The sequence below is a fragment of the Heteronotia binoei genome, chromosome 11, assembly GCF_032191835.1.
Source record: "Heteronotia binoei isolate CCM8104 ecotype False Entrance Well chromosome 11, APGP_CSIRO_Hbin_v1, whole genome shotgun sequence".
Classification (NCBI taxonomy): domain Eukaryota; kingdom Metazoa; phylum Chordata; class Lepidosauria; order Squamata; family Gekkonidae; genus Heteronotia; species Heteronotia binoei.
Window position 1 is genome coordinate 35,160,405 of NC_083233.1, and position 16,028 is coordinate 35,176,432.

Sequence of the window (16,028 nt, forward strand, 5' to 3'; positions counted from 1 at the left end):
ACAGACCCTGTCTACAGTAGCTGCCTCTGAGGGAGGAAGTTAACAGGGTTAAGGGGATGAGGTCTCTATAGTGGGAGCCTTCCTGGCTTGGGCTTCCTGTTCCTTGCTTCATAGATTTTGTGAGTCTCCTGTTATAGCAGGAGACCTTCACTTGCCCACTGGCATCTGAAATGGTGATAGGGGGAATCAGGGAGTGCAGTGGCAGGTAAAATCTGGAAGTGATATCACAGACGCTCTAGGATTTCCAAAACCACTGTGTTTTTACTATACTGTTTTTGAAAAGACATGCCAGCAGTGTGTGGGAGGCTTTCATTGTGGCAGTTCATGCCATCACAAAACTGGAAGTGATGCCACAGCATCGTGCCAGTGATTCAGCCAAAGTTCTGTAAAGCAACAGGATGACAGTACTTCCCGTTTGCATCAGAAGTGATGGTGCATATTGATATGATGCTGATGAAATTGTCCCCCTTCCCAAATGCTACAGCTAGCAACCATAAAACAGGGTCTCTGAGGTGTATCTTAACAAATGGGCCAGCTCATACAGGTGGAGATTGTCCTTCAGATACTCTGGTCTCAAACTATTTGTCAACAGTGTTGTCAGATTTTGGTTTGAATTCTGTGTTCTTTTGGTTGAAGGTAACAAGAAAGCATACGTCTGTACAAATTCAGGCTTACTTCATGCTGATTTTTGTTATAACCATTTGCTAGTTCTAGTTCATTTCTATGCCACAGCAAGATTATTTTGTTTAGAAATGATAATGGGAAAATCGTCAGTGCAGTGAAGTATTTTAGTGTCTCCTCAAATTAGGGACCCTTTGATAATCTCATAGACAACTGTCCCTGTCTCCAAATGTGCAGCATTTTCAAGGAGCTTTAGCTCAGTTTGTACAAAATGAACAAAGAAAGAATCAACACTGTTAGTGGCAACACTAGGCAACCAACAACAATACAAATGATGGGGCAAACGTTTTTGGAGCGAGGCAAACTCTTGTCTGCCCTGCACCAGCCTATTAGGGAATGGTGCATTAGAGTGACACCCATCTTTTCACTGACATAACAGCCACTGTACTCAGTGGCTCCCTTATTTTCTCCTTACACATATGGTTTTCAAGCTCCCTTCCTTTGAAGAATCTATTTCAAATTGTCTCATTTCTAGTGGGACACATTTGCCTACTGCAGAGGACTTGGAAGGATGATCCAGGAGACACAGTCATAAAGAATGTTGTCACAAGCAATACTCCTTCTAAACTCTGTAGTCTTGTGAGCGAAAATTCTACTGTGTGAGCTACTCGCATTAAAATTGTGAGCTACTGCATAAATTAGCTTGCTCTGGGGCCATTTTTCCTGAGTTAAGACAAAAATTTGTGAGCTGGAGTCTAAAAAACTGTGAGCTAGCTCACACTAACAGCTTAGAGGGAACATTGGTCACAAGTCTATTGGACTCTGCTGTCACCTGGGGCGAACTAGGAGTGTCAATGCTCATTGCTCTTCTGTGGCTGCACATTGTAAGAGCAGTCTGGTATCAGAGGATGGATGGAATTCCACCTACCATTACCGACATGTTTTTGGCCACTGATAAGCGTTGAAGTACTCCAGAATGGAAAAATGATAGCTTCCGTTAAGAATATATTCTCGGTGCATTTATTCTGCTCCAGCATTATTTTTTTCTTTTGCTCTTCCCTTATAGTTGCATGAGAAATTTGATCGCTTGAAGAAACTTCACCAGGATGAAAAGAAGAAACTGGAGGACAAGAAGAAATCACTGGATGATGAAGTCAATGCATTCAAGCAGAGGAAGACGGCAGCTGAATTGCTCCAGTCTCAGGCCCAGCAAGCGGGAGGATCGCAAACTCTGAAACGAGAAAAGGAGAGGAAAAAGTAAGTTGGCTTCCTCATGTGGCATTTCATGCTGTTGTTTTCCTTCACCAGTGTCCTTCTTTTACCTGCTGGAACAGAGCAGGCTTATCTTAGCTGGATCAGTTTAGGCAGTGGCACCAAAGAGTCAAGCAAGAAACTGCCATGTTCTCCCTGAAAGGATTACTGCATGTTTAACAGAAGTCAGTTGACTCTCTGCTGTGAAAAGGAAGTCTCTGATCCTGCTGGCTGAAACGTTGGTGAAATAATGGTTAAATGCAAATTGTTTAACAAACTCTGACACGTGGAAAGGCTTGCACTAAAACATAACCCTGATCTAATGGTAAATCTAGCATAGCTAATGTATGGGAAATTGCCTCACTGAAAGTCATTTCACATATTATAACAGAGGTTGCTTTAAATTGTTCCATGTGGCAGTGGTCACAGTCAGGACATCCTCATCCACTCACCATATAGATGTAGTCATTGTCTCCTTGCCAGCAAAAGTGTTCAAAAAGAAAGCCCTGCCATTTAAAGCCCAGTGCAGACATTAGTTGCACTTCCAGTATTAAATTGTACTGATTGCTGCTCTAATTACCAATGCCATGGAAGGGGGGGAGGGTTTCACCATAGAGATGAGTTAGAGAGGTATCTTCTCTGCCAATGGTGTCTTTCAGTTTAGTACTGGAAAATGAGGCCATGTGTCACTCTAGTCTTGAGGACATTCTTATGTGACAATTAGTTCCCTTAAGGTCTGTTGGTTTGTTGTTTCTTTTTAAACAAAAGTACTAATTCATAGTTTGTTTTTGTTGTGTTTTGGGTTGTGTTTTTTTTTTTTTTGCAAACTAAGTTTTGTTTTCATCTTCCTGAGTTGTCATTTGTATGCTGTTTTTACAGTTAACCCTGCTGTTTGCTGCATGGTGCATGAGGGTACACTGTGTTGGTAAGCTTGACTAAATGCAATAGCCATTGCAGTGGGATCAAAAGGCACTGTGTGCGAAAATAAACTACCACACTGAACCTGCAGTCTGGCCTCTGCAGTATCACCTGGCACCAACCATAGCCAACAAACCCAGTTACCCCCCGCCATGCCCTTATTACTCTCCTCAACTCCCTTCACCCAGGCCTGATCTACATGCCTGGCTTAAACAGAATGCTGGAGGGCAAGAAGAAATTACCTGTGGGATGTTGCACACATCTAACATCTTGTTTTCCGTGAGTCCCAGTCATCACGCATGCAGTGTTTGTGCGCCACAGGCCTGTAGCTCTGGCAGGCATTGAGTGGGCATACTAACTCTGCATGTGTAGCAACTTGGTGGGAGCTGGCCATGTGCTATATAAGGTAAGATTGTTTCACCTAGCAGAGTCAAGTTTAAATTGAGCCCACAATTAAGCCTGCCATTTGCAAGCAGTCCCCTTCACCCACCCTCAAAAATCTCAGGAGTGGGAGTAAAAATGGGTGGAAGATGGCATTTGGTGAGATTCTAGGAAGTTCCTTTTGTCTTTAAGGCTTTACAATTGCAAATTAGGAAAATTCCTAGAGCATCACCTGGAACTAATGTCACCTCTGAAACATCACCCTCCTCAGTCACTGCCCTAAAAATCTCCTAGCATTTACCGGTGCAAGGCTGGGAAACTTGCCCACAACACACTGGAGTGAGGCACTCAAGTTCTGAGATGATAGAATACATTGTACCAGTTCAGACTGCAGATAGGAGATCCCATTTTTGACTGCTCCCCTATACAGCTGATTCTCTACATTCTTTACAAGTAGAAAATTAATACAGCAGAGGACAGGCAAGGCTAGCATTTTCCTCTGTGAATTTCTGGGGAGGGAATTAAACATAGTACAGCTTGTACTTCCCTTACATGGTTTAAATTTAAGAACAAGAAAGGGGGACACTGAAAACTGTTGAGGCACCAATTCTAGCACAGGTGCCAGAGATGCTGTAAAATTTGGTCCACTCATATATTTCAATAGTATTTTAAAATCTCTTCCCTGGAGGTCACTAGAGGACTGTCACTCCCTGTAGCATCATTTGTGTTACTAGTTAATGCCGTATGAGATTAATGATTACAGATTCCCTTCCACAGAGTCAGAGGAGACACATAAATAAAATGTTCAGTTTTGATTGTACAGGACAAATCAAAACCAGTGAGGCGAATTTATAACTTGCTTTTTAAATATTTGGATAATTATATTTATCCCCTCCCCTCCATTTATAAATCAGGACAACATATGTGTACTTTCTCACATTGTTGTTAGGAATAGTTACCTGAAAAACATTCATTACACCTTTGAAAATGACAGGCTTGCTTAATGTTGTATTAGTAGTTAGTCATTCATAGTTGTTAATTTCATAAAACAATTATCTTTATAAATGAAAAAAAATGGAACATGGAAAAAAATTCACCACACCTGTGGCTCTTGACAAGGATGAGGGAGGTTAAAAAACCTTTTGCTTGTTCAACTGTGGGTAAAACCAGCATTACCAGCCCTATACTTTCTCAGTTACAAGATATGGGCTGCTCTGGCACTGCAAAGTTTTGGTTCTGCTTTGATTGTTCCTGCAAGGGCAGAGACATGCACATTGTCAATGGAGCTTCTCCATGGAAGATGTCTGCACACTTTTCCCCCACAGCTGCTATTTTCCCCTGCCAAAGCATGGTTTTTGAGGTATTTTTTAAAAAATGGTGATTGTTGTAGTGCTATAGCACAGGTGCCAGATATGCATAATAATATGTATAAAGTTTTTCTAAAAGCTGTTGGTGGGGAAATACCAGTCACATATAGCTCCAACAGCAGGAAATTATTACAATGCAGGTAGGACCTTTGTAGGGGAAGGTTAGAGATAGGGTTGCCAGTTTCCAGGTGGGGGCTGGAGATCTCCCGCTTTTACAACTGATCTCCAGCTGGCAGAAATCAGCTCCCCTGGAGAAAACGGCTGTTTTGAAGGGTGGACTCTGGCATTTTACCATGCGGAGGCTCTTCCCCAAACCTCACCCTCTCCTGGATCCACCCCTAAAGTCTCCAGGTACTTTCCAACACAGTCCTGGCAACCCTGTTAGAGCATGATAAATAGATACCACCACCCCCTCAAAAAAAAAAGCACTTCAGTTTGGGTGCCAGACAGGAGAAAAACCTTTTTATGGAAACAAATCAGGCTTAGCATCCTACAATAACTTAGCCTGTCCCTGTCCTCTCCACAGTCAAGAAAGGTCTTTCCTGACATAGTTCAAGAAAGCTGCAACTTGTCTGAATCAAAGCTAGCTTTGTGCCAGCTGTTTTTCTTGGTACAGGCCAATTGAAATGGGGATTCTTCTGAGTTCAGTGTGCTATGATGGAACAATAGGATGCAGCACAAAATAGGAGGAGGCCTGTGGGGAGAGAAAAACAAGGGCTTGCTCTTCAAAGCTTGCAACTTGAAAAATAAACTCAAATAATCACAGTGTTTATCTGGGGCCTAAGAACATATCCAGGGGCTGGAACGTAGCTGGAATAAACATTGCGGGGTTTTGTTAGCTTTGGATTGCTTTTGGCAAGCCTCCACATGCAAGTCGGTGGCATGCTGGTCTTCAGCACAAATAGGCCTTCTTTTTGTTCCTAAATACAATTTGCAAGCATTGCCTTTCTGAATGGGGTATCTGTTTTTGCCCTGGCCAAGGCCAGTAACCAATCTCTTTTTCAACAATTCAGAAACACTCCCACTATTGGTTTGGTCTGAGAAGAGTTGCATGGCCTGGCCATGTTTACTGGGACACACACAGTCTGCACTGAAGTGAACCACCCTCATGCAATCTGCTGAAATTTCAATGACTATGTTCATCACGCTGCATCTTCTGGTGTATAAAATTAAACCAAATTAGCATTTTTTTCCCTTCTGTAAATTAGACGTTGGGTGGGCAACATATACTATGTGTTGAGACCAAGAGGTTTTTTGTTTGTTTTGTTTGCAGTATTCAGTATTTCCTGGCATTTCAGGAACCTGAAATTCTTTCTAGCCTTTTTGATAATGTGATTGCAGTACTTGGAAGCTTTAAAGCCAGTAGCCCCTAAAAGGCAGGAAAATATCAGTCCAAAATCTTTAATTTTCACAAATTTAATTTTTAAGACCAGATCTAGTTTCAGGTTACCTATGTTCAGAATATACATGTCCAGAAAAGGAATGTTAGAGTTAATGCAACATCCCCACTGTATTGTTGAATATTATATGCTGATTGCACACAGCATCCGTAACAGTTGCCTTTGTGTCCTGCATCATTCTCACTGTGGTCCCATATATGTTGCCTATCCCTATTTAAACTGCATTTATCTTATTAACATACTATAAATCCCGAGAGACATTAATCCTTTTTCTTTTCGTTTTCCAGTTCAGGTTTCCTGTAGATCCTTTCCTTTTGCACCAGAAACGACCACCCCCCATATTTTGAGTTATCCTGCAGTTCTGCCCTCTACATGTTTGCCCATCTACTTCCAATGCACCCTCTCGCTCTGTTTGCCAGTTTCCTAAACACAAAACTCTCTCTTGACTGTTTTGGTGAAGAACTCGACTATAATTTCTATGGAACCCAATGAGAAAGGCTCCAAGAGCCTGCTGTTTGCCAGAAGCTTGCAGGACTAATGTCCTGAGACATTGTATATCAACAGCACATGAATGCATCAGTGCATGTCTGTGTGTAGTGTACGCACGCATGGCAAAACTGCATGTTTGCTTACCGATTGTACCTCATGCTGTGACACCTGAGCCCTGTTGTGGATTCTCTGCAAACGAGTTATGCATAAAGCTTTTTGTTTGTTTTCAAAGTTCAATAGGATCCATCTTCAGTATTGTTTCATTCATATTTAAGTTACTTTTTTTTTTACTGCTGCAGAATTTGCCACAGTGGCTGGCATTAGCAGCCTGAAGCAAACTTCTTAGGGATTTTCAGTACCTCTCTTTACAATAGGAGAGGGTAGGGAACCTTCCAACTCAGGATTCAAAGCATATTGGTTTCTTTTTAAAAATTTTATTCCAGTGGCTGCAAAATGCAGCTAAAACACTCCATCTATTTGGGTGCTTGCTGTGATTTAGTTAACTCATGCAGGCATAGGACACCCAACAAATATGGACAGAACTCCCCAGCCTTCCAGATTTCCCTGGTTTACCTTGGTGGTGAAGACAGCTGATCTGCAAAGGGATGTGTGGCGGAAGCATCATGTGAAAGTGGAAGTTTGTGCAGATACTGGAATTTAATTGAGATGCTAGATTTGAGGCACTGGGAAAGTTTTTGCCTTCACACTCCTACCTATATGCCAGAAGGACTGGAAATCATGAATATAATTGGCAGTCTGGTTCCATGACCAGAGATTCAGTCCAAGTGCTTTTTATAACCAATTTCAATAGACACATGTGCTCCTCAGCTTAAGTTTATGACCTGATTTTTACTGAGGTGGTAAATTTGTATTTGGGCTGTACCAGTTAAGATTGCATCTGGGGGCTCCCACAAGCAAATAAATCTGCTGCCTATAGAAAATCCTCATTTTAAAGAGAAGGTAGAACTTGTCCTGGACGGCTGGTTTTCTTTGCAGAGGGGATTTTTTTAGTACGGAGGGACATTTCATTATGTTGGCTTGGTTCCCACCTGCAGAATAAAGTGATACAGCCTAGAATACCATCTCAATAAGAACTGGGTCTACTCTTAAGCATGTTTGCAAATAAATGTCCCACTGAATTCATTTGCTTTCTAGCAAGTATATTTGACAGCTTTAATTGAACAAAGTTCCAAATGAACGTGCCACTCTTTAGTGGCAGTTAAACCCCTTGATCACAGTGGAACTTGCTTCCAAGGTAGTATTGCAGGATTATCCTCTCAAATCTGATTAAATTCAGGTATTTCTCCTTGGGAGTATTTGTGCAGAGACAGTCATTTCTTACAAATACGGGTTTGGATCCTACAGTTTTTCTGCCAGAGAAAGAAAGCGGAAGGGGCCTTTTGACTATTAAAAACGCTGTGCCAGGAAATGTAGGGCCCAAATAGACAAAAGCCACACAGGATGGGAGCTGCTGTGGAGGGAGTTAGATGACATTGAGTGGAATAGTTGATAGGATCCAGCCCATTGTCTAATATTACTGGAATCTTTTAAATATAAGTACAGCTGATTAGAAAAACGGTAAGTATTCTTTTCTTCTCAAAGGCAAGAAGGAAACCCTGTGAGCTTTTAAAAATATTTATTTCAAATTTAAACTCTTTTTTTGTTGTTTTACACTGAAAAGCTTAGGTTAGAGCTCTTGCTTTTTGGGAAAGGGAACCTGCAGTACTTTATTTCACTGTGATTTGGGGGGAAATTGTACTTTTATGTTGACATTTTTTTAATGATGGGGTTTTTTGGACCTTTGCTTTTGTAGATTATGGATGATGATAAAATATCAGATTCAGACTAGAAGTAGCTTAAGGAAATACAGTAAAAGAGTTAACAAGATGATATTGCAAAATTAACTCAGGTTAGGCCCAACTGTGCACCAAGGTCAGACTTACACTGCAAATTAGTTTCCGTCCACTGAGACTCTTGGAGGCTGTAGTATATGTGGTAGAAGTGGGAATACAGATCTCTAAAAGAGTTCCCAGGTACCCTCACCAAGGCATGATTCCCAGTATTCTTTGAAGGAATCAATGACAGTTAAAGTGACCTGAGTTTGTACTACAGGCATGCCCTGTGTCAAAAAAGAATAAACATATTCCCTAGCCAGAACCCCTTGGAAGCCATTTTAATTATTTTGTTAATGTTATAGTTCACCAAGCTAAATGTGTGAGTCTGTTTTTGTCACCGTTAAAATGGAATTTGGTATGCTTGTAGTATACTGAGATTTCAGACTAATCATGTATAAAGCCATCTAAAAAGAAATTGTTGAATATTTTCAGCTAATGCACAAATTTTTATTTGGGTGTATGTATTGGAAAAAATAAAAAGTAGTCATCTTATGTACAGTGGAAGTCAGGAATGGCTATTTGGTGTGTTCCACAAGCTAAATTAAAGTCCCCAATAAATTTTATTTGACCATTTCAGACTTATAGTGGAATTTTCTCATTAAAATCTGGTAACACATTTTGCCCACAATTTCACTAGTATGGAAAATTATTTTTAAAACATTCAAGTGTCCCCTATGTCAATATTTCTTCTCTCTCTTAGATTTGTATATATGTAATTCTTCAGCTAGCCTTGAATGCATATTCTCAGAACTGTGAGGCCTCCAGTTTTATTGCGGAGCCTGACCACAGTCAGTTTTGGTTTTGAGTAACATGTCGATGTGGCCTCTATCTGGAGAATAGTGCTGTCCTGAAATTGGAGAAATTGGCTTTCCCTGAGATAAACTGCAGATACAGTTGTGATCTGCATTGTAACCAGATGTATTCCCCACCCCCATCCTGGATATGAAATGGAAATTTTAAATATGAAGTCATTGCACTGTAATTATCCTGAACTAACAAGATCAGGGAGCCATGGCTCAGTGGTAGAGCATTTGCATGCAGAAGGTCCCAGGTTCTGTCTCCAGTTAAAGAGATCAGGTCATAGATGATGTCAAATACCTCTGCCTGAGATCTGGAGAGCTGTCAGGGTAGGCAATACTGACCTTCAGGGGGTATTTTGAGCAGGAACACACAGGAATGCAGTTCTGGCTGGCCTAATATGCAAATGATTTCCTGCTGGGCTTTTTCTACAAAAGAAGCCTATGCAAAACAATGGTGATGCCATGGGGTGTGGACTAATATGCAAATGAGTTCCTGCTGAGCTTTTTGTACAACCCCCCCTGCTGACCTTGATAGACCAATGGCCTGATTCAGTAGAAGGCAGCTTCATGAGTTCATGTGTTCCCCTTACGCTTAAATGTATTCTGTACATTGCCCTGCCATAGTCTATATTTTCTATGGGAAAACTTTTTAAAATAAACTACTTTTGGACAATAATTCTGGTTAATGCTTTGTTTTTAATCTTTTACAGTAACCCATGGCTGTGTACTGAATAGTGTCCTTTGAGTACACGGGGCTGGAATGGACCTTCATTTAATTAATATGCTTCAGTTCAGCCATGGCCTTCTCATGATGTTTCCACCAATGATAATCTAGATCCATTTCTACATAATCAGTATCTGATTTTGATTTTGCTGTATAATTATGTGTGCTTGTATACTATGTAAAACAGCATCATTGAAGGTGGTTTTTTTAAGAGGCAGTAGAAGTCTTGGATACCATTTCAGAAGGGGTGCTCACACGTGCAGCAATGGCAAATTCCTTACATCAGTAGTCCTCTCAGTTGTACCTACAACCATATATAGAGAGAAGGAAGAACAAACACACTACAATAAATACAGAAATCTTCTTCCTCTTCTGTAATGTGCAATAAAACCCTTCCTGATACCAGCCAACAATAGAGGGAAGAAAAATGCACAACAAGATGATGTAACGAAAATGGTGTTAGGTTTTGCTGCCCACTATAGAAAGATGAAAATTTGCCACAGAGCTGTCATTATCAGTGGAAGCTCTGGGGTTCAAAACAGGTAATTCTGCCCATAGTAATGAGTGAGCTAGAAATATGTGTTCATAAAGCTTGTATGAAGCTGCAAATGTCCCTGTGATTCTGGATGCTTCAGGAAGGGCCACCAGTATCATGTACTTGTTCAAAACATTTAGACTATTCTGTAGAGAGAATTTCCACTGCATGTATACATATGTTACCTCTTCCATGACCATCTGGAGTCAGGATTTGTTCCATTTAAGCCCTAAAGCTCCATGCACTGGGACAAATATTTGTATATAGACCTGCTGACATTTTTGTATTTCCTGACATTGCAGAAAGTTTTTTGGGGGGTGGGGGGGATACTCCACAGCTGCTTGAGTGTCCTGTGATATTCTCTGTAAAGTGAAGGAATCCAGTGTTAAGAAAATCTAGAGCATTGTGGGAACATAGTTTGACGGGGGAAGGAGCAACACCCACCAACCTTTCAGAAGCAGAAAACACCTTCTGTTAAAGGGCCTGCTATCCAATAAGTTCAGAGGAAACCCTTCCCCCTTGTTTTGGGATTGTCCAGGTTTAACTCATCTGAATGGCAATGACTTAGCTCACCCCTAAAGTTTGCCATGGAATCTAGGTAACTGTTGCCTTTGTATCAAGCCCCTAAAAACTTCTTTGTAATACTATTGACCTTGTTACAGCCTACACCTCAACAGGACTTGTGCTTATCGGACTTCTTCCAGGACTGTTTAATCTCATCCTAGCCAGTAGCCTCTGAACCCATGTATCATAATGACTGCTTAAGATCAAGCAATTTGTCCAGATTCCATGCCCTCACTGGGTGTGGGAGACCAAACAGTTTATGAATTCACCAGGAGCTAGCCCTGAAATGGTGTAGTGGATGAATAATGTTCTATACTTAGCATGAGTATAGTATTTTCTGTGTTTGAAGGACTTTGTCACATCTTCCAGGGAATGTGTGAAGTGGGCCTGATACATCAGTTCCTGGAGAGGGGGTAAAAATAAAAGAAATAGTCAAGGCAGTTTGGATTATCCTTCCTTTCCTTTTTTAAAAAAAGACTCCCTCTTGCAAACAAAACATCAATTTTCAAAATGTTTTATTATTTTATTTTTTCTGGCAACTCCCCCTCCCAAAGGAAAAAAAATTGCAGACTTTAACAAGTGCGTTTAAAAGACAACACTACTAATTTAGTCCAATTCTAGTTGTGGCAGGCATAGCTACATGTTTCTTGTATTTTTAACTATATTTTTATATATACTAACGATCATTGTTTGTTTTATATATTTAATTTTTTTTCTTGAAATGTTCGCTGGTCACATCACCTGGAAAAATAGGTACAGTGCAAGCTTATTTCATGACCTGGATGCTGTCTTCAACAGTTAGCCGTCAGGGGAAGATTTAGTCTGCATCTACACGAAAGTGAGAAAATGTGCCATGATGACAACAGCAAGCAGCATGAGAACAGGGAGGGAATGAGATTCACATGCCCTGTCCCTGCAGTTCCTGTTGCTACAAACATTGGCCACTACCTGCCCCCCCTTTCCTCTTGCTGCGTGTTAATGGAAGTGTAGATGTTGTGCTAGAACCTTCCATGGCCCAGAATCCTCCCCCCCCAATTCCCCTCACTTTCTCTTTCCTTTCTGAGCTATGCTGTAGCTGCAGCACAGCTTAGCAGAGAAACTGAAGAAAGGGGAGGAGGGACAGGAAAAATGGTATGCAGTAGCAAATTCCCCTTGCCATTTTGAAAGTGGAGCATGTGTATCTTCTCACTTAACTTGGGGGTTTCCTGCATTCCATGTATTGAAAGCATTCCATCTGGAACGAACCCTAGGTTCAAATCCCTGCTCAGCCCTGAGACTCCCCCTCAGCCTAACTTACCCCACATGGTTGTTATTAGGGTACAACAGTAGAGGGAAAACTATGGCACTGATCCATAGCTTTCTGCATTCAGAGCATGACTTTCTCATCTTCCTCCTCCCACTGCAGCTCCAAATCCTGGGAGAGGGGGGGTCTGCTGTCCCAAGGAGAAGCATTTGAGGAGTCATTGTAATTTGCACTAGGGGGTGAAAATGTCACAGTCAGTGGCGGAAATCCCTTCCATCGGCAGAAATACTCCAACGGGCCCATGCCTAATGTATGCTGCCATGAACTCGGGGGAAGGGTAGGTTAAAATGAATGGATGGATAGGTTATAATTCATTTCAATGCTGGCTTGCAAATGACCTCTTAGAATATAATTTAACGTTTTTTAATATCAAGGTTTGTTTTTGGATATAATTAACTAATAGGGGTCAGAAAAGTCTCCCTAATCCAGTTGGGAATTCACAGTACCTTGAAAGCATGCTACAAATTTAAATTTGTAGATTTAAATACAGCCAATGTAACCATATCAAGAGACCCAAAATGAAGTACAGAGATCATTCTTATTGGTCATTGGGATGGATGGTCAAAATCTAGAGTGCTCTATCTATTGATCCTTTGATTTTCTGAACACCCCCCATCACATTAGCTTGAAGTGGCAAAACAAGGCAGACATCTCTAATAGTGTTGTTATTGGCAGCAGAGTGGAGGATCGGCGGCTCTAACCCCTGACAGTAGGAGTTGCTGTTTAAATGGGAGATGGTCAGTGGGCATAGACAACTGCAATCAAGACTATGGTGGTGCCTCAGTGCATGTGGCCAAAAATTTCCAGTTCTGAACAGCTTGTTGTTTTTTAAAAGCCATCCCTGCTCTTTGACTCTTTCAGTATTAAATAGTATAAGTGTTCCTCCTCTCTCATATACATGCACAAAGTGGAGTCACATAACCAGTTTTCTCTCTGCAATGAGCATTAACTTTCAACCTGTGATGAAGCTCAAATGTTAACTATTAGGTGGTTATTAATAGTCAATCAATGTTTTTGACAGAATGGCTACAGACTCCAGGGTTTGTTGGGCCTCATGCCACTTGGTAGTAACCAATCTGATATACATTTTAGGACAGCAGGAGCCAGGGAGGTGGCTGATTTCTCTCACTGAGGAACTACAGTGGAGCTTCCTTGTTCAGAGATAGTATACCTGATGCTGGAGAATAACAAATAGGAGAGGGATATTGATCGGTTGCCACAAGAAAAAGAATTCTGCACTAGCAGAACCTTTCTCTGATCCAGCAAAGTTCTGGTTAGGTTTTTTGTTTTTTAAAAAATAGCCTTTGAAAGTTTGCACTGATCTAAGAAATAACTAGATTCAAGTGGGCAGCCATGTTGGTCTGAAGCAGTTGAAGAAAGCAGGAGTCAAGTTTCACCTTTAAGACCAACCAAGTTTTCTTTAGAACGTAAGCTTTTGTGTGCTTTCTTAAGCACACTTCATGAGGTCTGATGAAGTGTGCTTAAGAGAGCACACGCAAGCTTACGTTCTAAAGAAAACTTGGTTGGTCTTAAAGGTGAAACTTGACTCCTGCTTTGTTCAACTAAGAAATAACTGTATTTTTTTTATCTTGCTTTCATTTAGTGTGTAACTGTCTGTTGCAGTCTAATTCTACTGCGGTATGTGTTCTGTTCAAATATTTAATGTGTTTGACCTCTTCTAACACAGGAGTGCTGCTGCTCCTTTTGGAATCCTAACTGGAGCACGAGCTCAGCTTCATCTGTCCTCGCTTGATTTAATTGTGCTTGGATCTTTTTTCTGTTAATGTTCCACACCCCGCCCTGCTTTTTATTGATGATCTGTGTTTTTTTTTCCTCTCTCTCTCTCTCTCTCTTTCTCTCTCTCTAGCTTTTTCTAATCTGTCTTCGCCTGCTGCATTGTGTCTGAGGGAGAAGATTGCCACTTGAGGAAAAGTGTAGGGATTCCCATCCTATTTCGGAGAGGGAGGGGGAGGAATGAGTAAATCTTAAGATATGTGGAAAGACTGATTTTGTTTTGTTCTGTTTTTTTTCCTGACTTGCATGGGGTGTTTAAAGCCAAGGTGTCTTGTAGTCACTGCAACAAGACAGCAAAATAATGTAAGGAAGGTGAACATCTCTGTAAAGTATTAGAACATCAAGGAGCAGCCCTAAAGGTGATGGACGAATTCGTGATATAGCTGAATGACACTGAGACAGTTTTGTTTTTTTAAAATTCCCTTCCTATTTTTGCCTAATATAAACATGATGGATGTTTTTAAGTATCTGTGAAAAACAATTGTGCTAATTCATTGGTTTGCTTGGATTTTTTTTTTTAAAAAAGAAGTTTTATGCAATGAACAGTGAACAGAGAAACAAGCGACTTGCTACCTCTGAGGAATATTTAATTTTAACAATGAAGCAAAGGGCAGCAGGGGAGGGGGGGAAAGGTATATTTTTAATTGGGGTCCTAGGTAACCTGTGCCACAATAGTAAAAAGTCATCAGCAGATTGAGCAATAGTTCTAGTTTCAAAATCACGTAAATTTATTGGAGACCAGTGCACCATAGTGGTGAAGAGCATGATCTGAGATAGAAAGCCCCCAGTTTAAGTCTCCTCTCAGCCATAAACTCTCTGAGTGGCCTTAGGCAAGCTCTTTCAGCTACCATCCCCCATATGGGAATAACAGTACTTGCTAACCTTACAGGGATGTTGTAAGGATTACCAAGATAAGACATGTGAAATGCTTTGAGAACAGAAAAAAAATCATTGTATAAATGCTAAGTATTATTATTATGGTGATTTAAATCCCCTCCCCCAAAATGCAACCCTCCCCAAAGTTGTTCTTCTGGATTTCAGACTGAGTTTTTTCTATTATATTATAGCTGTCAAGGTTGTGGAGACACTTGTCAGTAATTGGTCATCTGTTTTTTGAAGTTATGACGCAAGTCACGTGTAATGCCCTTTTGGTGCATCAAAAACTTTTTTGCCAAGCACTTTTAGAACGTTCACTGCATGGGGGGTCTGTTTCCCAAAACTTTGTTCTCCTGTCTATCCTCCTTTTAATTTTGTTTCTTTACCAACAAGAATTGTGATTCGACAGCTACACTCCATATCTATTTACACGACCCACAATGAAAGAACCAGCCGTGTTGAGCTTGATACCTTTCTAATGTTGTCAATTTTCAATAAAAAGTAACCCTCCCAAAAGAGTGTTCCCTGGGTGATGCTTTACACACATTTTTTTCATAAGATTACATGAACATTTAGTTGCCTGGCAATCACAGAAAGAAACTATACCACTATTGGGGGGGGGGGTGTTTCTTCAGAGTAAAGTCGAGGGCATTAACTAGGAATAGGTCCAACCTACTATGGAGAGAAATTCTTCCAATCTGTGTCCAGTTACAATCCAAAATCCGCCAATGGCCTCCTGTTAGTTGTACTGTCAGTGTATTTGGTTTGGAAATTAAGAGTCAAAAGAATGCTAGCCTCTCACTATGGAAGTTCCATTGCAGCCCATATCTTCACCCCAAGTCCCATCCTGTCCAGATCAACTTTTGGAAGTGTTATGCAGTGTTCTGGTTAGGACTGGACTCCAGAAGTCCAGAAGACTTAAGTTGGAGAAAATACGTAAATGGAATACACTATAGGAGGAGAAACTAGCAAGAAAGGTTGATGAAGGAGGGCAGTTGTGGAAATTACTTAGGAAAACTGTTTTTTTTAATTTATTATTTCTTTATTAAAGTTATATCCCACCCTATCCCATATGTGGGCCAAGGACGGCTCACAACAACATATAAAAGT

General features: G+C 40.8%; 1 protein-coding gene across 5 annotated transcripts in view; it reads left to right on the top strand.

Moving 5' to 3' along the window:
• Positions 1–15,034, top strand: part of SEPTIN6 (septin 6) — a 62,893-nt gene extending 47,859 nt beyond the window's left edge. Inside the window, exons 9-11 of one of the 5 annotated variants that reach the window (XM_060249220.1) lie at positions 1,688–1,878; positions 2,752–2,797; positions 9,833–10,055. In XM_060249220.1, the coding sequence (XP_060105203.1) occupies positions 1,688–1,878; positions 2,752–2,755 (195 nt within the window). In that variant the 3' untranslated portion in view covers positions 2,756–2,797; positions 9,833–10,055. Of the gene's footprint in view, positions 1–1,687; positions 1,879–2,751; positions 2,798–6,225; positions 6,603–9,832; positions 10,056–14,115 lie in introns of those variants that run through there. The other 4 variants (XM_060249218.1, XM_060249215.1, XM_060249216.1 and 1 more) reach the window with 4 other exon arrangements.
• Positions 15,035–16,028: the final 994 nt, after the last annotated feature.